At 48.5% G+C, this 24,398-nt stretch overlaps 1 protein-coding gene across 2 annotated transcripts in view; it reads left to right on the forward strand.

Moving 5' to 3' along the window:
* Positions 1 to 24,398, forward strand: part of Prp8 (pre-mRNA processing factor 8) — a 376,058-nt gene that overhangs the window by 313,547 nt on the left and 38,113 nt on the right. For both annotated transcript variants that reach the window (XM_075684108.1, XM_075684107.1), the window contains exon 31: positions 3,971 to 4,452. In XM_075684108.1, the coding sequence (XP_075540223.1) occupies positions 3,971 to 4,452 (482 nt within the window). The remainder of the gene's footprint in view (positions 1 to 3,970; positions 4,453 to 24,398) is intronic.

The following is a 24,398-nucleotide window of genomic DNA, read 5'->3' on the forward strand; positions in this document are numbered from 1 at the left end:
AAGCACGGCGCGTTGCATAATGCCAGTTGCCGAAAGTCAGCTTTTCCTCACTACAGCAACATAACGCGGTGAAGCGTGCGCAATTTATTGCGGTGAAGCTCAACAAGCGTGGGAAGGGGCAATTGTCACGGGACACAGTGTATTCCTTAACTAAACGCGCATGCACCTGCTGCCTCCTGTCACAGGATGAGCACCGATGTGCCTAATAAGTGTACCGGCAGGCCTTTCAGAGCTTTTTCTGATGTGCTGCGGCAGTAAAAGACATGTAGTGGCGTACCAACTATTTCTAGAGTGTGTGTGTGTGTGTGTGTGTGTATCATCATCATCAGCCTATTCATGTCCACTGCAGGACGAAGGCCTCTCCCTGCGATCTCTAGTTACCCCCTGTGCTGCGCCAACCAATTCCAAATAGCACGCGCAAATTTCCTAATTTCGTCACTCCATCTAGTCTTCTGCGGTCCTCTACTGCGCTTCCCTTCTCTTGGTACGATAGCAGTGGCTACGATAGCAGTAGCGTGATAATTTCAGCTCAGTAGCTAATCAGGCTCATCAGAATCAGGCCTCAATAATCTCAGTAGCTACGATAGCAGTAGCGTGACAATTTCGAACACTTGTTCACAATTTTTTGATGCTGTATTTGATCAGCATGCATGTACCATCGCACATAAACTTGGTGCATTGTTCCCCTTATGTTCGCACAATTTTATCTCAGTTGTTATTGTAATTATGCAAGCGCAGCAGTCTAAGTCTTACACCGCTCGTAAAACATACTAATAAGGCTATGGACCACTTGCATACCTATTCTACTTGAAAATGCGCGTTTAACCCACGCATTTGGAGCATTGCCGACACCTTATCCATACCATGCCCCTAATTTCCCCTAGAAAAAACTTGATGCCTTGTTTAGCTCATCGAGAACACCGGAGAAACAAACTCCGAATCTCGTAATATCCCCTTCAGTCACAGCATAACATTTGTGGACACAACTTATTTTTGCCTTTACTGTGTAGTGGTCACAAGGCATAGACAGTGAACATTAGGCTTTTGAGTAAATTGCACATTCTGCTCTCTTAAGGTACAACCATGCCACTTCTCAGTGAAACGTATCGCTTCAAACGATCGCTTTCACGAAAGCATTGCTCTCTTTGACGTCCCTTCAAAGAGGGCCTTCATGAAAGCGAAGGGGGGGGTTTCGATAGTAATCGCAAAAGATTATTTTTTTCCCTTGTTATAATGCTTGGGCCCAATAATTAACCTTTGCAAGTAATTTGAGCGCGTGATTCAATAGATTTATTGAAGAAACGTAGCAAGGCTCACTGTACAATTAATGAATATTAGTTACTATGTATATTTACGATGGGTCACTATAAAATTCAGAGGCATTCTCCCACCTTGACTTGCCTTTTATATGGAGTCTCCAGCACCTTGGGATAAAATTGATAGAAATAGCTCATCTTGGAAAATATTTGCTTCTGTATGCATTTCGTTTTTATTCGTATTTCAGAATGTCTCACTATGAGTTTCGTGCATTTTTTCCAATATATCTTTTTTTCGTTGTGCATTTTACTAACTCCTCCATTCTGATTGCTTTTTGAATAAAATAAACACTACCCCTTACTATTGAAGCTGGATTAAGTCATTTTAAAAAATTTTTTAGCATGCTTACTAGAGAGTGACACCATCGGGCGACATGGTGTCAGCCCGTCCCTTGACATAAAACAAAGTTCCGTATCGCTCAGGGAATTTGGAAATGTCAACTTGGTAGACACCCTGAACATAATACACAGGAGTCAATGGGGTTTAGGTCGGGACTGCAATAAAGTGGCATAGGAGCCGGGAAAACTCAACAGCGAGGAAAGTATCAATGGGATTGCACTGTCTACATATGTGTATGTGTGAATGAGAAAGGGAACAAATGGGCCCAAGCACTCCCTGGTTTAGACCAGGTACATATACAACACTCAAAGTGGGTGGGAAAACGGCGCCGTAGTAGCTGAATTGGTAAAAGCATCGCATGCTTAATTCGAAGGTGTGGGCTTGGACCCCACTTGAAGCAAGCTGTTTTCTTGTCCACTCTCATTTTTTTATTAATTTACCATTCCTACATTTCAAATCAGGGTGTCACCAACCGGGAAAACCGGGAATTGCCAGGGAATTTGAATATTCTGGAAACACTCAGGGGAAACTGAGGGAATTTGTGCTTCTATCAGGAAAAATTAGCTGCAACTTTATTGAAAGGGAATGAAAGTTGTGGTAATGCTGGCTCCAGTAACAGAGAAATCGCAGCGAATCATCATTGACGCCGTGTCATTGGCACGAGGTATTGCCAGAACAGTTAAGACCGATTTTCCAGACGTCCGATTTTTCGAACATGCCCGATAATTCGTGCAGCTTTGCGGCAACACCACATACTCCATATAGTCAATGTATATTGCCCTGACTGCAGGTCTGAAATGTCATTAATCAAAGCCACCACCGCCGCCATTTTGATTATCTCGCCGCCTCGAACCGGCACTCTCGCACGGAGATCCACGGGCAGCCGTAGCCACCATTGTGGCAACATTAGGCCTAGCTGCTTCTGCATTTGCTATTTAGCTTCTTGTCATGCGGTGCCATGTTTTTCATTGAAAGAATTCGCCGCTGTCAGCAATGGAACCAACTCCACCTTTGTAATCCTCGCGATTGGCTTCGAAGCTCGCAGTAAACAGCGCTTTGCGTAATGCCAGTCTCCGAAAGTTAGCCTTGCCTCATTACGCGGTGAAGCATAACAAGCGTGGGAAGGGGCGATTGTCACAGGACATAGTATGTAATCCTTCATTATACACGCGTGCACCCCGTCTCCTGTCACAGTAGGAGCACCAATATGCCTAATAAGTCTACTGGCAGGCCTTAAGAGCTTTTTCGGATGTGCCTGTGGCAATTTTAGCCCTTAAGGGCAGTTAAACCCATGCATTCATTTTTTTCGGACTGCCCAATTTTTCTTATGTTTTTGCAGCCCCTAGGGAGTCCGAAAAATCGGATCTTGACTGTACAACTGACCAAGAGGATGCTTTAAATGATGCATGAGATGAACGCGTGGCAGAAGCAGGATGAGAACATAAAGGACCGACACACTAAAGAATTAACGGGAAAGGAAGCGTGCCACCACCTCTTTGAAGGAGCTTGAGCTCAAAAAACAAAGTGTTGGCTGACACCGAGATGCAGGTGTCCCTCATCCAAACCAAAATAAACTCTTTAAAGCACTGAAACCTAACACTGAGATGTTGTGTACGGGCTGAGAGTATGTCAGGACAGTTGAGGCTGACTTCCCAGCTGCTGAGAGAGAATCTTAGTTGTGACAACGTTCAGGCCTGATACCGATGAGCTTGCTATCAGTTGACCGAAATAGCTCATATTCAAAAATATTTACTTATGTATGCATCTCCTTGTCATTCATATTTGAAAATGTTCTACTCGATTTGGAATGGGTTTTACTACTTTTTCGCTGTGCATTTTACTAACACCTTCCTTCTGTTTTCTTTTTAAATAAAATAGATATTACTCCTTACTATTCAAACTGGATTAAGTCATCTTTTTCGTTTCAACATGCTTACTAGAGAGTGACAGCATCGGGCAACATGGTGTTAGCCTGTTTTGACATAGAACAAAATTCTGGCTCATTCAAGCAATATTGTAAAGCTGCTCTGGGAGAACCTAGAAAACTCGGGGAATTTGGAAATGTCAACTTGGTAGGCACCCTGCAAATAAAGCAAGTGCTGTGCTTTCCTTGGTTTCATTGCCTATTGGCTATAGTGAATAACAAAGATCAGGCCCTTTGGTTCCCTTTCTTCTGCTGCCAGTACAATGTCTTTGGCTATCTAACGTGTTGAAACCTGCGTGATTGCAATGTGAGTGAAAATAGAGTAGTGCCGCCATTACCCCTGGACGCACAGTGTTATCTTGTACTATAATGCTGTTTTTTACACCACAGCTGGCCAAATGGAAGACGGCGGAAGAAGTTGCTGCTCTTATCCGTTCACTGCCTGTGGAAGAGCAACCCAAGCAAATCATCGTGACTCGCAAGGGCATGCTGGACCCTCTGGAAGTGCACCTGTTGGACTTCCCCAACATTGTCATCAAGGGCAGTGAGCTGCAGCTGCCCTTCCAGGCGTGCCTCAAGGTGGAGAAGTTTGGGGACCTGATTCTAAAGGCCACTGAGCCACAGATGGTGCTGTTCAACCTGTATGACGATTGGCTCAAGACCATCTCCTCCTACACAGCTTTCTCACGCCTCATACTCATCCTGCGTGCCCTTCACGTCAACAATGAGCGCACCAAGGTGATCCTCAAGCCCGACAAGACCACTATCACTGAGCCGCACCACATCTGGCCCACCCTCACTGACGACGAGTGGATCAAGGTGGAAGTGCAACTGAAAGACCTCATCCTGGCCGACTATGGCAAAAAGAACAAGTGAGTGTTCTTGTGATCACATGGAAGATGACATGCTGCAGAAACCCAAGTTGTTATGCAGTTCTGTCTGACACAGTGCGTATGTCCTTCGCACATAAGCACATTTGCTGTCCCATTTGCTGTCCCACTAGGATGCTCAACCCCACCACACTTTGAGTCTCGTACGTCCCAAAATAGTGAGATGTTGCGCATGCAACACATCCTTCAGCATGTGACATCACCATGTTCACTGACGTTGCACTGCGAGCGGCAAATAAGGCATACCAAAAATGTAGCCTATATGTGGGTATGCCTGGTTTCAGGCCTAGTGCACTAGCTCCTGCGCACATTTGTACATTACAGCACTCAGCAGCATTCCATCGAGCGAATAAGTGAGAATTTAGTAGTGCGGCCGTTACACAATAATGTACGAGAATACGCCACAGTACAAATAAATACTTGTGTGAAGTTGAACTTTGATACAATTAGACCTCGATATAACATTTGGTAATACAGTCGACTCCCGATAATTCGAAGCCGCTTAATTGGAATTTTCGGTTAATTAGAAGTGAAGTGCTGGTCCCGTCAGTTTTGCCTGTAATCCTATAGAAGAAATCACTCGATAATTCGAAGTCCTCATCCAGTAATATTGTTTAATTGGAAGTTCATTTTCAGCCGGGATCCTCGAGGTGACAGTCATTCTTTGGTAGAATGTGCAATTTTTCAAGTGTTCATGGTTATATTGCGCTCAGTTTTACAAACACGATACTAAGGAAGGACAGGACGTGGACGGACGAAGCGCAAAAAGTGTTGCAACAGTTCCGTGCTCCGCGTTGGTGTCATCGCCACCGCAGCTGCCCGCAACGCCATCCTTCTTGGAGCAGCGCGATTATTCATTGCTACGGCTGCCGTGGCCTCCGCGATCAACTCCGGCGGGAGGCGAAGCGGCTCCCGCCGGAGGCCACGCGCAGCTGCCGCTCGTGGCCGGAGCTGATCGCGGAGGCCACGCGGGTGCCATAGGTGCAAGCAGCGCTGCATACTGGCAGTGGCGAGATTGTGCGAGATTAGTCTTGCAGCGGGCGCAGCATCGAGGTGTGTGTTGGTCAAGCGCCTTTGTGCGGGAAGCTCGTAGGCTATAGGTTGTTCCACGAGTGATTCGGAATTGACTGTACCTAGTCGCGCAGTTTATAGCCATGGCAAACCGTGGCTCTTATCGCACGCTCGACCTGGCAACGAAAGTCGAGGTTTTGAAGGAAGTTGAGAAGGGAGGTGCCGCCAAACAAGACATAGCGCGGAAGTACGGGATCAAGCTGAACACGCTCTCTAACTACATCACGAACAAGCGCACAATAATGGATGCATTTGAGAACGACAAGTTCAAGACTTCTCGGAAGCGAATGCGCACCGGCGCTTACCCAGAGTTGGAGAAGGCTCTGCTGGTTTGGATTAGGGAGGCCAGGAGCAACAAACTTCCTCTCAGCAGAGACATCGTTGCGATGAAAGCCCGAACGCTTACAGCAATGTTGGGGATCGATGACTTCGTTTCGTCAGATGGATGGCTGACGCGCTTTAAAGATCGCCATGACCTGGTTTTCAAGAGCGTGTGTGGTGAAAAGGCGTCCGTTAACCAGGAAACATGCGCCACGTGGAAGGACGGAAAGCTGCGTGAATATCTCGCCAAATACAGGCTGGAAGACATCTTCAATGCAGATGAGACTGCACTCTTCTATCGGCTTCTACCAGAGAAGACCCTGACATTCAAGGACGACGACTGTGCTGGGGGCAAACGCAGCAAGGAGAGAGTGTCGGTGCTGATCGCGGCAAACATGACTGGCACGGAACGATGTCGGTTACTTGTGATCGGGAAAGCCGCGAAGCCGAGATGTTTTAAAGGCTTGAAGACGCTGCCTGTGGACTATGAGGCGAACAAGAAAACGTGGATGACGGCCGAAATCGTCAAGAGCTGGACAAGCAAATTGGACCGCAAGTTTGCTGCTTCGAACCGCAAGGTGTTGTTCCTTGTCGATCACTGCAGTGCTCACGTGAATGTGCCAGCCTTGAGTGCAATACGCTTCGCATTTTTGCCTGCAAACACAACGGCTGTTTTGCAGCCAATGGACCAAGGCATCATCAAGAATGTTTAAAGTCCTGTACAGGTGGCACCTCCTCGAGCGCCTGATTTTGTGTATGGATAGCTCCACAAAGTACGAGGTGAGCCTGCTTAGTGCCATCCACATGTTGGCGCGAGCATGGGATCGTGTGAAGCAAGAAACAATCGCAAACTGCTTCAGGGCTTGCGGTTTTGTGGCAGCTTCTTCAGAGGATGCCTCTGAAATTTCAGCGGAGGAAGCGTCAACAAGCGAGCTTGACGGCACTGATTTTGGTGATGCTCTCGGGGACGTCAATTTTGAAGATTACGTCACCGTAGACAAGGCGGTCGAAACGTGCGGTGCGCTGACGGATAGCGAAATTGTACAGATTATTCGGCCCCAGGAAGCGACGATGACGTTGAAGGCGAGCCGCAACCTAAGGCTGCCGATGTAGCTGCGGGCCTTGCTCTTGCGGAGTGCTTCTTTGCCGCTGAGGGTAACGCGGAAGAAGCGTTCCGCCACATCTACAGCCTGCAGAACTTGCTTTCAGCAGCACGATTCGGCAAGAAGAAGCAAAGCAAGATGACCGACTATTTTTCTTGGAGAAAATACTAGATTTCGCCACAAATAAAGTGCTGTTTTTTGTGTTTTGTGCTTAATTGGAAGTTCGTTTAATTCGAAGTTTTTTGTGGTCCCCGTGAACTTCGTACTAACGGGAGTCGACTGTATCAGCAATTTGCTTCAATATATCGAAATATCTTTATATGAAAATTCGACCTTTCATGTAAATAAGTACAGCCACTAATGAATTTTTCTTAGACTGAAGGGGCCAGAAAATTTTCCAAATTATCAGGCGACCGGAAAAAACAATGAATTAGAAAGAATTACACTCTATGTTGTGCTGCAGAAATAGCTACATGCAACTGTACAGTCGAACCTGGCTATATCGAACTCGCCAAGAAACACCTATCAGTTCAATATAGAGCATAATTCAATATAAGCCTGCTAAATAATTGGATATCATAAAGGCACATACCACATATAAAATCACTTTATTGATGAAACTAGCTTAGTTTCGCACGAAATAGTCCTGCATTTTCTTCTGCTTGGGCAATTTTGCTGCGTGCGACACACGCGTTTTTCCACTTTATTTAAGGAGTTGGAGCTGCTGAGGCCGCAACATTCCGCATTCGCGCAGAAGCACCGGACTAGTGCGAGCGCACCAATCACTTTGAAGGATGTGGGCCAAAGACGGTCGTTGCTTTCCTCATTGTGCCCACTTTCACTTGTGCTCGGCACGATGTCGGCAATATAGTCTTCATTTCCAGGCTCTCCCGTAGTCGTGACACCATCATTTGCGCTCACAAACTCATCCACAGTGGATTCGTCAACAGCTTCCGGAAATTCTGACAGCTCGCTCCAAACTTCGGCAACACCGGCAACGGCTTCGTCGCAGTAATCAAAATTTACAGTCATCACCGAGCAAGCAGAAGTCGGTACGGCTGAAGCTATTTTGGATGAACCACTCGTACACGGCCGTGCGTACGCGTTGGGCGCCACGGGCACTACGGGCACCGGGTCGCAAGTTAGGCCACTTTAGCCCTAATTTCCCCCATCAAGATTGTGCCGAGAGTGCACCTCGGAATCTTGTACGTTGCGGGGACATCCGACTTCTCACCGCATTCGACCCGATTTATGATTTCAAGCTTCACGACGAAAGGCCAATCCTGCCGCTTCATCATGGCAACACTGTGGGAGAAGGCGCACACAATGAATCAGAAAAGCAGCAAGACAATACGCACTTTAGCCATCTAGCATGATTAGGGCATAAGAGCCTCTGATTGGCTGTCTGAGCAAGCGCTGCAGGCGGGCCAGGGTCATCTTTTGCAGGGGAGTGTCGGCGGCTCCGAGGTAGCGCGGTCTCGTAGGGAGAGCGGTTGGATGGGGCTGCGCCACCGGGTTTTCCCGTCACCCCGAGGGAAAACCAACTTCCGGGGGCACTTTCTGCCGCTTGACGTTCGATATATCGGGAGTCGCTACTAGTTTTGTTCGATGTAAGCGTAATTTTTGCTATATATACTCATTGTAACCATACCGTGTCCAGAAATTGTTCGATATATGGAATACAGTCGCCGAACGATTTTTCGGACTCCAAAACTTCGTACATGCCCGATTATTCGGTCAGCTTCGTGGCACCGCCACTCCCCCCATAGACCATAATGTATAACAACTGCCGAAAGTTTGGACACGTTGCAACCTCTCGTCTGATTTTTCGGACACTCCTTCAGCCAACTCGATCGAGAGCATCTTGCACCGACTATGACCGGCACATAGTTCGACTTGCTGAACGCCATTTTTGTTTTGAACAGAGCCTCCTTGCTGCCCCACGAAGTGGCGCTACTGGAAATCTCCGCTCATCATCATCGTTTCTACCTGGTTCGATAGAGTGGCTCTACAGCAGTTCCAGTTTCAGCTTAGTAAGCCATGTCAAGACAATCCAGCAGCTGATTAGTTTCTTCGCGCACGACGCTGCGAGCAGGCTACGTTTTTCGTTTGTGCGACTGGTGTCGGCACGGTGGTGTTTGCTTTGTGTGCTGTGTCGAGGTTACGGTGATCCAACGCGGCGTGTGGAAACATCGCGTCAAGTGTCTAATGGCGCCGACAGTGCCCGCGCAGACTTCGCTGGGGAATGTCGGCAAGCGGGTGCCGGGAGGCCTAAGATTTCTCGCCTTCTGATGTGCTCCCTACTGACGCGGAAAATGTTCTGCCGAGACCTGCGTAGTGGTTGTATTGCGATTCCGGACACCGTCTCATTTGACAGTTTCACAGGTGCTGACACTGCTGTACTGACATGCGCAGAACTCGAGGACGGCGAGATCATTCGTCAGGTTTCTGCTGCACCGCCGGACAATGACTCTGAGTCGTAAGATGACACACGATGTGCTACGCTGCCGTCGCATGCGGAGCGTGCGGAGCGTGCACAAACAGTGTCTGTGCTTTCAGCCACCTATAGTGACCGTACGACCCTCTCCGAGATTCAGGCTTATCTGACTGCGCGTAAACGGAACAGCGTGCAACGGCGCATTCACGATTTCTTCAAGCCTACTGCCGTGCCCGAATAAGCGCGGGGGAATAAAGGATTTCATTTTTTTTTTCTCAATCTGCTTTTTCGGACACCTGTTTATTCGGACGTTTCCGCAGTCCCCGTATGGTCCGAATAAACGGTCGGCGACTGTAATTTGATGTAAACGGGTTCGATATAGAGTTGAGCCCGCTTATAACGAACCTGAGCGTCATGCGGAATTCGTTCGTTCTATCCAGAAGTTCGTGGTATGTGGGCCACACGCAAAAATTGACATCAATCAAAACAAAAATTTATTGAGAAAAAAATCGGTGATCGGTGTCTGCCTCGTCAGGGCACATCCAATGATGGCGGTTTCAAGCTTGTTCAAAGCTGCGATGTGTTCGTCACCCAAGGCCTTAAAATACACAAAATTTCTAAGTGCCTGAATATGGCTCACTGCTGTGGTCGCGCTTACGGGTGCTGGCTCCGACGGATCGTTGTCATCGTCCGATGCTTCAGCGTCGCTTGTTGCCCGCACTTCCCGGACGGCGGTCTCGTCACAAAACGACTCCGCAACTTCAGCAGCGTCGTCCACATCAACAAAATCTTGCCAACCAAGATTGCAGCCGGCCAGGTTAGCGTCAACAATGCGTCGCCACAAGTCGTCGTCAGGCTGGCTCTGTTCAGTGTCTTCAATGCCTGCTTCAGGTGCATCGGCGAAGCCGGCCTTGCGATAACAATTCCGGATGCATTCGGGTGTCACTTCCATCCACGCCACTTTGATCATTTCTATCGCCGAGTACAGTGAGACCTGCAGAGGCACATTGGCAGCGGGGCGATCAACTGCAATCAGCATCCGCTCCACAACACGGCACCTGAAGGCCGCTTTAAACGGCTGTATTACACCCATGTCCAGCGGTTGCGCTTTTGAAGTTACATTTGGCGGCAGAAAAAGCAGCTCAGCTGCCTTTAAGACAGCTTGGACATGGTGAGCGGTACAGTTGTCGAGAATCAGAAGAACTTTGCGCCCTTTCTTCGCCATGCTGCTGTCAAAGTCAATTAACCATTCTGCGAACAACTCGCGTGTCATCCACGACTTCGAGTTATGCCTGTAGCGCACTGGTACATATGTGCGGAAGCAACGTGGCCTCTTTTATTTACCGATGACAAACACCCGCCGTAGTTGCTCAGTGGCTATGGTGTTGGGCTGCTGAGCACGAGGTCGCGGGATCGAATCCCGGCCACGGCGGCCGCATTTCGATGGGGGCGAAATGCGAAAACACCCGTGTGCTTAGATTTAGGTGCACGTTAAGGAACCCCAGGTGGTCAAAATTTCCGGAGTCCTCCACTACGGCGTGCCTCATAATCAGAAAGTTGTTTTGGCACGTAAAACCCCAAATATTATTACCGATGACAAATGGCAAGCATCGATCGCTTCCATCCATGTTGGTGCACAAAAGCACAGTTATGCGAACTTTGCTGTGCTTGCCGCCAGCACATTAGTCACCCTTCATAGCGTGCATTTTGCCAGGCAGCATTTGATAGAATAGCGCCGTTTCATCGGCGTTATACACATCCTTTTCAGCATAACTTGATACACGGGCCAAGTTTTTAGACATCCACGTGTTGATGTCTTCGTCGCTTACCGATGCTGATTCACCGTTGATGGTCTTGAAAATAATTCCGCGGTGGAACTTGAAGCGATGGAGCCAGCCATTGCCAGGGGAAAAATCTGGGAAGTCCAGGAGGAACACTAAGTCCTTTGCTTTGGTCAACATCAGTGGCCCGCTGATGGGAACATTGCGTGCTCAAGTACAGTGAAATCTCGTTGATACGATTCGGCTAAATACGTTTTTCGGCATAATACGTTTTTCGGCATAATACGTTTTTTTTTCGTTCCCGGCCGATGCCCTATAGAGGTAAATGCATTTTTGTACGGCTAATACGATCGTATTTCCACGTCGGTTTGGATAATACGATCCCGGAAACGTCTTCTGTATGATGATAACATCAGAGCCAGTCCTTTGAAGCGGGTGGGCAGAGCTACTGAAATTAACATCGAGCGAAACGACAGGCACGGCGGACTAAAGACGCGGCGACGCGCGCTTTGTATGCTCGAGGCTTGGCCTGGCTCAGCTCGGCTAGAGTCCGGCCGTGCTTCTGCACAGCGCCTGCAGCAGTGTGGCGGCCTCTGGGAGCAATTTTCGCAAGCTCGCACACCAAACGCACCGAAGGTTTTTAGCGCCATCTATCCTAAGACATAGTACTCACGGTAAAATCACGTGACCAAGAAGCAGTGATTGGCGCATGCATTGACGATGCTGTAGGCTTTGTTGGCTTTGTGCTTGCCATTTCTCGTTGCCATTTTGGTGTTTCGAGCGTTCAGCTTGCACTTCGCCCTTATCGTTTCTTCTGTTTCGGTGCCACGTTTCACCCGTTCGCTTCACCATGTCTAGAAAGCGTAAAGTGTTATCGCTGAAAGAAAAACTCGACGTCCTAGCAAAAGTCAACGAAAATCCGCAGAAGAAACGTGTCGACCTGGCACGCGAACTTTGTTTGCCTGTCTCCACGCTGAACACGATCGTCGGCAAGCGAGAAGAAATTCAGAAGAACATTCAAGTCTTCGGCGCCGGCGTGAAGCAAACAAGGGGCGCCCAGCATGGCAAGATGGAAGAGGTTCTTCTGGCATGGTTCAGGGAAGTAAGGGCGGCGGGCGTGAACGTGGACGGGACAGTTGTTCGCGAGAGAGCTGATGAGATAGCACTCTCGTTGGGCATCGAAGATTTTAAAGCTTCGGGCGGGTGGCTCCATCGTTTTAAAACACGGCATGGCCTGTCGTATAAAACCGTTTCCGGCGAAGGGAAGTCTGCCGACCAAGATCAGGTCTCCAACTGGCTTTCGACTCTGCCGGCGGTGATTGCTCAGTACCAGCCAAGGGACGTGTTCAACGCAGATGAAGCTGGGTTGTTCATCAATCTTCAGCCCGAGAAAAGTCTCAGGATAAAAGGTGAGACGTGTCAAGGCGGAAAAAAAAGCAAAGAAAGAGTCACCGTATTGTTGTGCTGCAACGCTGATGGAACCGAGAAGCTCAAGCCTACTGTCATTGGCAAATACTGGAAGCCACGCTGCTTTTCGCGTAACCCACGCCTTCCTGTCATTTATAAAGCGAATAAGAAGGCATGGATGACCGGAGCCCTTTTCACAGAGTTCCTCAAATTTCTGGATGCCCGGATGCCTGCCGCGAACCGTAGAATTCTTCTGGTTCTCGACAATTGTGCCGCGCACCCTGTCGATACTTCGTGGCTGCAAAACGTAAAAAGTAATTTTCCTGCCGCCCAACTGCACCAGCCACTTGCAGCCTCTAGATGCAGGAATCATTAGAAACATGAAATTTCACTTTAGGAGCTTGTTGATCAGACGCTTTTTGGCCAAGATTGACCGGAAAGATGCCAGCTTGAAGGTGGATCTTCTTGATGCCATCCATTTTCTGGCGATGTCATGGGATCGCGTCAAACCTGACACCATCGCCAACTGCTTCAAGAAGTGTGGCTTTTTTTGTGCACCTGGCGATACTGAGGAAAATGGAGATGACGGCGCAGAGATTAACATCCCGGACTGGGGTGACCTCAATGTCGACGCGTCTCCGGAAGAGTTTGTATCGGCGGACGACCAACTGGCAACATGTGAATTGCGCACCGTCCAAGACATCATTGCAGATGTTACCGCTGAAGAGGAGAGCGACGACGATGACAACCAAGACGCCGGAGATTGCAGCAGCGATCATCGGCCATTAAATACTGACGGTGCTCTCGAAGCTTTGGACGGGCTTCGTGGCTTTGTCGCGTCTGCGGAGCTCAGCGAGGAAACTGCTACTCGTTTTTACGAGTTCCAGGAAAGCTTGCTGCAGGACCTCGAAAAGCAAAAAGTGCAGCGCAAAGTGACGGATTATTTTAAAGTGCTTTAATAAAAGCAAGTTCTGTGCCAAGTATGTATTATTCGCGATCTTTTGGAGTCTGTTTTGGATAATACGATTTTTGGATAATACGTTTTTATTTTCGGTGCCCGTGAGAATCGTATCAACGAGATTCCACTGTATCAAGGAACCACTTCAGAAGCGCGCCTTCAACGTCTGTATATGTGGCTTTCCGTAGGCGCTTCCTCGTCGTGGAGTCCGTGGTGGCACTCTTAAAGATTTTGTCCTTCTCTTTTAGTATCGTGGATATTGTCGATTTCGACAAACCATACTTTTTCACCAGTTCGTGGTTTTTTGCGCCTTGGGAAAGGTCTTTCAAGATCAACAGTTTCGTGGCCAAGTCCAAAGCTTTTTGCTTCACTGTCGAAGTAGACGCCGGTGAATCTGCCATCTCGGATAGGCACGGGAGCACACCAGTAGGAAACAACGCCGACGACACTAGCACAACCACAAGCAAGAAAAAGACAGTCCCGCAATCATGTGAGGCGCGGTGTTAAAGGGGGGAAGGGAGAAGAGGGGGTACGAAAGCACGTGATCACGTGCTACGTTGTCAATTGGTGGAAAACTTCACCTCTGCCCCGACGTCAACGATGGCGAGTGGGGTCCCGTGGCGAATGAGCTGTCACTTTCAGGCTTCCCTTCGACTTGCGTGTTCACGTTGCTCATGCGTGCTGGGCCAGCTTTTTTTTTTTTTTTGCGTTATCGCGGCGATCCCCTCACCGCATCGCCGCTCCTCCGTGCCTCCGTCGAGACGCTGCAGGAAAGCCAATTCTCGGAGCGTGCACAGCACAGGGTCGCCGGATCTCGCCATATGGAAAGTGGTCCGCGACACCAAGGCGTTCGCTGTAGCCGATCGGCTAGGCTCGCGGGCGTTCGTTGTAGCTGAGACAGAGCGCCATAGCCTAAACATATATTTTGACGGTCACGCCGGACTTGTTCGTGATAAGCGAGCATTCGTCTTAAGTGGGGCCGTTATAAGTGGGCTTGACTGTAGTCAGGTTCGACTGTAGTGGCAAACTAGATGCATGACAGGGCTGAGGTGCACGCTCACACTCACGTGCTCTAGTCTGGCTGTGCGATTTGGTGTGGACAAGCTTTGTCCTGCAACAGCGTGAACAGGTAGTAGCCACATCCAAATTGTGAATTTTGCACACTAGCTCTATACGAAGCAAAGCCTGCTAAGCCGTCTAGCCAGGAGTTAACAGGAGTGGGCTCGTGCTGGCAAGCATATGTCTGGTCCAACCGTAAGCTTCCCAGCATTCAAGGCTAGCAGAGTGTTCAAAACTTAATGGAAATTAGCGAGGCCCAATGGCTACGACACTGATAAGCAGTGTGGCCAAAGCTTCACTTCTGCGCGAGCGGGCACGGCTGAGAATTGGCAGGCGATAGTCAGCGATAGCATGATTGCCATACTTCTGGAAGTAAATAATTCCTAGTGAAATTCAAGGTGCAGATTTTGGCTACTTCAGCCTGTATGTTAAACTGTGTCAAGAAGTATAAACGGTAACAGTAGGCAGAAGCGCACTGATCCAAACCCCTTTCTTCATTGATGTCAGCTATTGGTCAATAGCAGCTGCTTATGGGAATCTGCTATATGATGAAATATAGCAGCCGGAAGAGAGTGAAGAGAAGGCTTTTGTTGAAACGAGAGTGTTCGAGAAAAAAGTGACTGTGCTCCACTTGCAAGCTCCGTGCACCGTAAATGACTGCAAAATTTGGTTGGGATGTTCACAACAGCGTCTGCCTTCGGCGGGGTATTTTTTCACCAAACCCATGCAGTCGTTCAGGACCCCCTTAACTCTTTCATTACGGCAGAAAAGCGGCTAATTTAGAGTGCTTCCAGAAAAAAATTTTTTTATCTTGAACAACGAAACGCATTTAACATTGCTATGCAGCAAATCGTAGCCTATTGGTGTGGTTCTTTATATAAAAAAGGACTGTGCTGTGAGATGTAGAATTGTTCACATTTTATTTGTTAAATAAACAAAAGAATGTGCACATAAAAGTATAAACAAAGAGAAATCAGTGACTGTGCTTAGCCAGAAAATTAGTTTGAGAATTCTGAAATATACAAACTGTTACTAGGCCCCTTAGCTATGCTTCCAATATATATCAATCCTCTACACCACTTATTGCATAAATCGGAGCCCATCAATCTAGCAGCCTTGACGGCTGTGCCACTCAGCGAAGCAGTCCCATGAGGGCAAGAAGCAAAGGTATATTTCACAAGTGGAGCACATGACGTTTGTTCTGTTCTGTGTCTTTGTTTTTTGATAGTAGATTTTGCAATTTCTCCTCTTCTTCATTCTTTTTGGTTGGTGCCGAATGGGGTCCAAGGGCGAGAAGGGGAGTGAGAAAGGGTCATGACCTTGTGCGACTTCATCATACTCAGATATCTGCTGAATCAGTTCTTCCCTAAATGTAAGCTGGTCAAAGTAGGTGCTTCGAGAAAGTTCTCGAACTGTTGGGTTGTCTCTTTGGTGCTGCTGGAACAGTATGAAACTGTTCACGCACACAATGTCCACACAGTGAAAAAATAGCGTCTTCCACAAACGTACGCATTTTCTGAGGACGTTGTATGTGGCAATTATTTGATCTGATTTGTCCACGCCTCCCATCCCAACATTGTAGTCGTGGACAAGGAGTGGCTTTCGGATGACTCTCAGAGCCCATTGGCGCCCCCTTTTCTCTCTTCCCTTAGCAGGCACATGCTCATTTGCTGTGTGCATCGTGCTCATCAAGTTTACAGCACGCTGGTCTTTCCATTGCATGTAAAGGATGTTGCCGTCACGAATCCATCGGACATCTCCACGCTCTGCGCTTTTTTCCCATGATGAGTCTTTCAATTCAACTGGAAAGCAGCGACGATCTTTGCGTGTTGTTCCGCATGCAAGAGTTTTGTGCTCGAGGAGGTGTTCAAAAAGTTTTTTTGAAGTGTTGAAGTTGTCCATATAAACTCTGTAGCCTTGATCAAGGTACTTTGTGCAAAGCTTGTTCACGACGTCAAAGGCTAAGCCATGTGGTCCTGGTGCCTCACGCTTGCCAGTACAGTGAAACCCCGTTCATACGTTTTTCACCGGACCGAGGAAAAAAAACGTAACAGCCGGGAAAACGCAACAGTGAGGAAAGCTCCGAAAATGAATGAAAAAAGTGCAGCTTAAACTATAGACAATTTATTTCCACAGAGTGCGCTTAGAACTTAAAAAAGTCTAGAATGGTGGCTTGCCATTTCTTTCGCTCGCTAGAAATCACCACACGTTTCTCAACAGCCTGGAAGGCCGCATTACTGTCAGCGTCGCTGTGAGGTGCGACGTACGTACCTGCGGAGGAGGTCCAGAGCCGCGACCGCTTCTGCAAAGCTAGGATTTGGCAACTCCCCGGCATCATGCGGCTCGCGCTCCTCGCCGTCACCACGCCACGGCAATGGCAACGGACGAAGGAATATCCGCGGGAAATTTTGCCCTCTTTGGCGTAATCATGCTAACGTGGTAACGATTGTTCAGTATTGCTGCGGAGTGCGCGCGTCCGAGCAGCCCGGTTGCGCGTAGCGCAGCGTGGTTTCACGAGAAATGTAAACAAGAGAGAAGAGCTGGCCCGATAGGCGGAGCAACGCCAACTTCCGGCTTCCCTTTAGCTATAGCTACACAAAGAGTGATGTCAGGGCCTCTCCTGAGTTTCCTTCCTCCGTGAGTTGACCCGTCCAACAAACCATGCGGTGACCGTAATCACAGTGATGATAGTGAAGGCATTTTTCACGAATGGCCACCTGGTAGCGGCCTCTCGAACTGCCGTGCGGCTTCTTGCAGCCAGTTCCATAGCCAAGCCCGGTCAAAACTCGTCAAAAGCCAAAATGGCGGTTGGCATGCGTTGCCTACCTTAGCCCAGGTGGGTTCGGGTGCGACGCATCATGCGGGAACGTTTTCACAGCTACAGTCGACTCCTGATAATTCGAAGCCGCTTAATTGGAATTTTCGGTTAATTATAAGTGAAGTGCTGGTCCCGTCAGTTTTGCATGTAATCCTATAGAAGAAATCGCTCGATAATTCGAAGTCCTCATCCAGTAATATTGTTTAATCGGAAGTTAATTTTCAGCCGGGATCCTCGAGGTGACCGTCATTCTTTGGTAGAATGTGCAATTTTTCAAGTGTTGCAACAGTTCCGTGCTCCGCGTTGGTGTCATCGCTACCGCAGCCGCCCGCAACGCCATCCTTCTTGGAGCGGCGCGATTATTCATTGCTACGGCTGCCGTGGCCTCCGCGATCAACTCCGGCGGGAGGCGAAGCGGCTCCCGCCGGAGGCCACGCGCGGCTGCTGCGCGTGGCCTGAGCTGATCACGGAGGCCACGCGGGTGCCATAGGTGCACGCAGCGCTGCATACTGGCAGTGGCGAGATTGTGCGAGATTAGTCTTGCAGCGGGCGCAGCGTCGAGGTGTGTGTTGGTCGAGAGTCTTTGTGCGGGAAGCTCGTAGGCTATAGGTTGTTTCACGAGTGATTCGGAATTGACTGTACCTAGTCGCGCAGTTTATAGCCATGGCAAACCGTGGCTCTTATCGCACGCTCGACCTGGCAACGAAAGTCGAGGTTTTGAAGGAAGTTGAGAAGGGAGGTGCCGCCAAACAAGACATAGCGCGGAAGTACGGGATCAAGCCGAACACACTCTCTAACTACATCAAGAACAAGCGCACAATAATGGATGCATTTGAGAACGACAAGTTCAAGACTTCTCGGAAGCAAATGCGCACTGGCGCTTACCCAGAGTTGGAGAAGGCTCTGCTGGTTTGGATTAGGGAGGCCAGGAGCAACAAACTTCCTCTCAGCGGAGACATCGTTGCGATGAAAGCCCGAACGCTTACAGCAATGTTGGGGATCGATGACTTCGTTTCGTCAGATGGATGGCTGACGCGCTTTAAAGATCACCATGACCTGGTTTTCAAGAGCGTGTGTGGTGAAAAGGCGTCCGTTAACCAGGAAACATGCGCCACGTGGAAGGACGGAAAGCTGCGTGAATATCTCGCCGAATACAGACCGGAAGACATCTTCAATGCAGATGAGACTGCACTCTTCTATCGGCTTCTACCAGAGAAGACCCTGACATTCAAGGACGACGACTGTGCTGGGGGCAAACGCAGCAAGGAGAGAGTGTCGGTGCTGATCGCGGCAAACATGACTGGCACGGAACGATGTCGGTTACTTGTGATCGGGAAAGCCGCGAAGCCGAGATGTTTTAAAGGCTTGAAGACGCTGCCTGTGGACTATGAGGCGAACAAGAAAGCGTGGATGACGGCCGAAATCGTCAAGAGCTGGATAAGCAAATTGGACTGCAAGTTTGCTGCTTCGAACCGCAAGGTGTTGTTCCTTGTCGATCACTGCAGTGCTCACGTGAATGTGCCAGCCTTGAGTGCAATACGCCTCGCATTTTTGCCTGCAAACACAACGGCTGTTTTGTAGCCAATGGACCAAGGCATCATCAAGAATGTTAAAATCCTGTACAGGCGGCACCTCCTCGAGCGCATGATTTTGTGTATGGATAGCTCCACAAAGTACGAGGTGAGTCTGCTTAGTGCCATCCACATGTTGGCGCGAGCATGGGATCGTGTGAAGCAAGAAACAATTGCAAACTGCTTCAGGGCTTGCAGTTTTGTGGCAGCTTCTTCGGAGGATGCCTCTGAAATTTCAGCGGAGGAAGCGTCAACAAGCGAGCTTGACGGCACTGATTTTGGTGATGCTCTCAGGGACGTCAATTTTGAAGATTACGTCGCCGTAGACAAGGCGGTCGAAACGTGCGGTACGCTGACGGATAGCGAAATTGTAGAGATTATTCGGCCCCAGGAAGCGACCCAGGAAAGCGACGATGACGTTGAAGGCGAGCCGCAACCTAAGGCTGCCGATGTAGCTGCGGGCCTTGCTCTTGCGGAGCGCTTCTTTGCCGCTGAAGGTGACGCGGAAGAAGCGTTCCGCCACATCTACAGCCTGCAGAACTTGCTTTCAGCAGCGCGATTCGGCAAGAAGAAGCAAAGCAAGATGACCGACTATTTTTCTTAGAGAAAATACTCGATTTCGCCACAAATAAAGTGCTGTTTTTTGTGTTTTGTGCTTAATTGGAAGTTCGTTTAATTCGAAGTTTTTTGCGGTCACCGTGAACTTCGTGTTAACGGGAGTCGACTGTACTACGTAACAGTGGGGTTCCTTATACATAGGATCCTATGGAAGCTATGCCGGGACCGGATGAAAACGACGTAGCAGCCGGGAAAACGCAGCAGTGAGGAACGTAACAGCGGGGTTCTACTGTATACACCGAAAATTGAAGGGTGTATCCAGTTCTTGAATCTGTCAGCACCCAGAGTTTATATCCAAATTTCGTCACCTTGTCTCGGATGTATTGTCTTATACCTGATCGAGCCTTCGATTTCACCGTGCGTTCGTCAACGGCAAGGTCGCGCTGTGGTTGAAACAAATTTGCAGATTCTTGATTGATGTGATCCAGAAGCCAGGATACCCTCCAAGTCTTTCCAACAGATGCTGCAGCTGCCAAGTCCTCCGGGTCCCCTACACTTAGGAATGACAGCAACGCGAAAAAACGGCCCCTTGGCATAATATTTTGCGAGAGAAGATTACTGAATATTCCTGTTGATTGCCAGTATAAGTGCAGTCGTGGCACTTAACAACTCCCACGTAGATGATTATCCCAATAAGCCTGAGCATCTCCAGTGGAGTGACTTCCTCCTAAGAGCCGTCACGTCGAGAGTATGTCGGTCGGTCCAAAATATACATCCAGGCATATTTATTTGTGTTCTCACACAAAGTCTTTATCACCACTGTAGTAAAAAACAAGAGGAAAAAATCCAGCGCTCTTGAGAACTGATGTGCATCGCTCCGCAGCACTGCTCCGACATGGGCACCGGGCTGTCTAGTGGGCGAAAACTCGATAGTGCGCGGTGTACTTGGCAAAATATCCTGGCCGCAGGTTGTTGAGGCCCTAAACACAAAAATAAAACTTCATTCGTCAAATCTGAACCACGTTTTTGTATATTTACAGCACGAATCTCGTTGCTTGAGCTATCACTGCTGCTTGGATCACAAAAATCAACAGCACAAGCAGTAAAAGTGCTTGGAGCAGGAGTTAGTTGTCGTGGCACGGATGGGATGCCATTCTCGCTGAACTCGAAACCACCTTCGGTTCAAATTTCACTTGCCGGGGCGCCTCACGCAGACAACAACAACAAAAAAAAAAAAAGAAAAAACACGAAACTGAAAGAGGAGTTCTAAATGAATCCGCCAGATGGGACCAGTTGTCCGTAGCGCAGCTGTTTAAAATTTTGTGGGAAATTCAAAGTCATCGGAACTCTGTGTCCGATGCGCCATGGCGCCGTACTGAAAGAGTTAAAGGGACACTAAAGGCAAATATTAAGCTAAAGTTATAGATTGGTGTTCGAGAATCTCTAAGACTTCAATATTATCGCGAAGAGAGCCTTAATACATGAGAAATCGAGGTTAAATGCAGGACATGATTAGAGACTCCTCCGGGACTTTCAAGCACTTGCATGATGACAAAAGCACTCCTCAGTTATATTTTGTCACTAGTACTCAACCACACGTTGCAAAAAGCATCCTTGTATTGCATTATAAGACGAAATAAAATGCTACTTGCCCAATTCCATATCACATTTAGAAAAAAGAACTCATTGAAATTACCCTTGACAATGACGTGTGCGGTCGAAAGGTTTCATTTTCGCTCGACTCTGCATTACCCACGCTTTCGCATTTCAGTAATTTAGTTGTTGCGTAATGCTGCGCTGGTTTTGCTGGCTCGCGAAACTTGCACAAACAGCAAGTAGCAGAGAATTTAACTTCCATGTCAAGCCATGGGATGCCCGGATGGTCTACGTGTCACTTGGCCGAAAAGCAGCTGCAGTGGCGAATCCGCCGCTCTGGCTTTATCTGTGCTCACTCAGTACCACCGTCTGTCGGGCGCCGTTTTACTCACCGACGACAGCAAAGGGCGGTGATGGCGTATGCAACGTCACACCACTCCCCCGGTTGAGTGCCAGGAGACTTGAAATTAGAAAAAGGTATTCGGAACCTTCAGATGGCAATTTTTTCGTAAACTACCATATTTACTTGAACCTAGGCCGACCCCAATTCTAAGCTGACCCCCTAAAGTCCGAAGCCCCCCCCAAAACATATATATATGTTACCTCGAATGTAGGCCGAACAAAAAAAGTGAGGACAGCGTTCACAAAACGCAAACAGCATTTATTGAATCTGAACGTGCAGAGCTCATTCAACGTCGTCGTCGCTGCTAGACTCATCGCTGTGTTCCTTGTCACTGTCACCTTCAGACAGTGCACTATCTTCGGTACCGTCAAGCGCATTAGATATGCTGCACTTTTTAAAGGCGCTTGTTCAAAGTACCTGGGATGTTGTCCCACGCTGCAGCTACCCAGCCCGCCAGCTGCGATAGCGATGCACGTTTGATGCGGCCCATTGCCATTAGCATGTGGTCTTCGTCAGTCAACCAGTCCGTGTAATGTTTCTGCAAGTGATCCTTGAAAGGTTTGTTGATGCAGACATCAAGTGGCTGCAACTGGCCCGTCATGCCGCCCGGTACGACAGCGAGGTCCGTGTTCGCTTGAGCGAACGCAGCCTTCACGTTGTCGGTCAAGTGCCCACTGTAAGAGTCGACGACAAGGAGCGAGTTCTTTGTTAGAAGGGCTCCTGGTTGCTGTCACCACACAATCTTAACCCACTCTTCCACCATCACACCCATCATCCATCCGTTCTCATTTGCCCACACAATGACATTTCTTGGGAAAGTTTCTCGAGCAGGCAGTGTCGTCCTTTTAAATACCATATAAGGAGGGAGTTTATGTCCATCAGCTGTGCAGCATAGCATCACAGTTGCACGCTTTTTCTCGTATCCTGCAGAGCGCACCTTCACCTCCTTGGCACCCTTTTCATTCACGGTGTACACCACTGGCATATCAAAATACACAGCTGTCTGGTCGGCGTTGCCGATTTGCCCAAGGTTGTAGCATGCCGCTTCTCTCTTTCGCAGCACGTAGCGCTGAAAAGCTATCAGCTTTTCTTCGAAATCGCTTGGCAGCTTCTGGGTGATTGAAGTGCGACGTTGGAGGCTGACACCTAAGCGCTTCATGAATTTCTGAAGCCAGCCCCGGCTGGCTTTGAAATCCTTTGGCGTTAGGCCTCGCTCCCTAGAAAGTTCCCTAGCTTTTGCTTGTAGCACTTCTGTTGTCACTGGAAGGGCAGCTGCTCTCTGCGTCCAAACAAAGTCGGCCAAAACTGTCTCCACTTCGTGGTAACGGCCTTTCTTTGGTTCACTAAATGCCATCCTCGTTGCGGCGCACGCAAAAAGCTGCTGTTGTTGTCCCCTCCAATGACGGACGTTTTTCTCGTCAATGCCGAAGTCCCGCCCGGCTTGAAGGTTCAACGATGCCTCTGTGGCTATCACAACTTTTCGCTTGAAAGCGGCACTGTAGTGGCATCTCCTGCTTGGTGCCATCACGATAACACCACGCCGCACACCGATACGGCTGACACGACACAGGTCAAAATGTGTTTTAAGCGCATTCTTGAAATTGGCAGGGTAAAAAAAGAAGTATGAACAAGCAAATGCAAGCAAACCAGAAAGCTGTGCTCGAAGTTCCACGTGTGTGCTCAATGGTCAAGAGGAGTGGCTTGTTGGCCTACGCAGCTGTATTCTGCGACAGTTGTGCGTGTTCTTGCAAGCAAACTAGCACAACTAGAAACTGTGTCACCGCAGTACAGAAACTGCGCCATCGCGCCGAACATAATCGAGTATAGATAGCGATATATGGGGATTCTCAGACAACTCGCTTTTGCATGATGTAGAGCATGGCATGTTGGATGATTTGATAGCCTGTGCGCTCTGAAAGCGATCGTACGAGAATACGTCCCATGTTGCGACATGATGTGATTTCACTTTCCTTTAAAAGGTTGCACATATTTTTGCGACACGTTCCACCCTGCATGTGTACACTCTGGTACGCACGCGGGCGGAACAGATGAGTGGATTGAGCATGCCTCTGCCATAAGAGGCGATGGGAGATTTGGTGGCAGAAAAGTATGGAGACCACAAATGACGGAGACATACAAAAGCAATGTTCCCAGTAGTGGTTGGGAATTCCTTGCATGGTTTTTTTCCCCTCCTCTTCTCTGTCCATTGAGTAATCTTGGTCACAACTGCAGTGTAGGAAAAAGAAACGTTCTGTGCCAACATTCGCAGACAGGGAGATGCTGTGGTGTAGATACAAGCAAGCACGGCTGCTGCTGGTGATGCTATGTCACTGCTTCTACATGTATCAGTGCAGACAACTAGCAAAATACTGAACATATTTGTGCTAAAGCAAAAGACAATTTTTTATGAAGCTTTAGAAGTACAAGAAGTCTTTATGAAGTAAAGGCAAGTGTCCTATCAGCGCAAATTTTGCAAGACTGGCCAGCTAAATTTGGTGCCTTTAAGAAAGGAGGACCTGGCCACATTGTGCCATGCTTGAAATACATAGAAGCCGAGAGTATCTTGTGGTTGAGAGCCATGAATAAACTTCGTTGAGTGTCGACGCCGCGTGCCGTCAGCCGAATCTGAAAATCCTTTGCAAATCGGTTCCCTGTAACCACACCTTAAGACCTTAAATGTTCTTCAAGGTGTGGTTACTTGCATCACAAGTAATCTTAGCCTAAACCCTGTAGTGTTGCCCACAGCAGAGCCCACAGCACAGCAGAGCTACCCTTGAAGAAGGGGCCAAATTGGCCTTGAAACGGATGATTTTGCATAAATATAGCTAAATAATGATCAATTCAG

The sequence above is a fragment of the Dermacentor variabilis genome, chromosome 3 (genome assembly GCF_050947875.1).
Source record: "Dermacentor variabilis isolate Ectoservices chromosome 3, ASM5094787v1, whole genome shotgun sequence".
Taxonomy (NCBI): Eukaryota; Metazoa; Arthropoda; class Arachnida; order Ixodida; family Ixodidae; genus Dermacentor; species Dermacentor variabilis.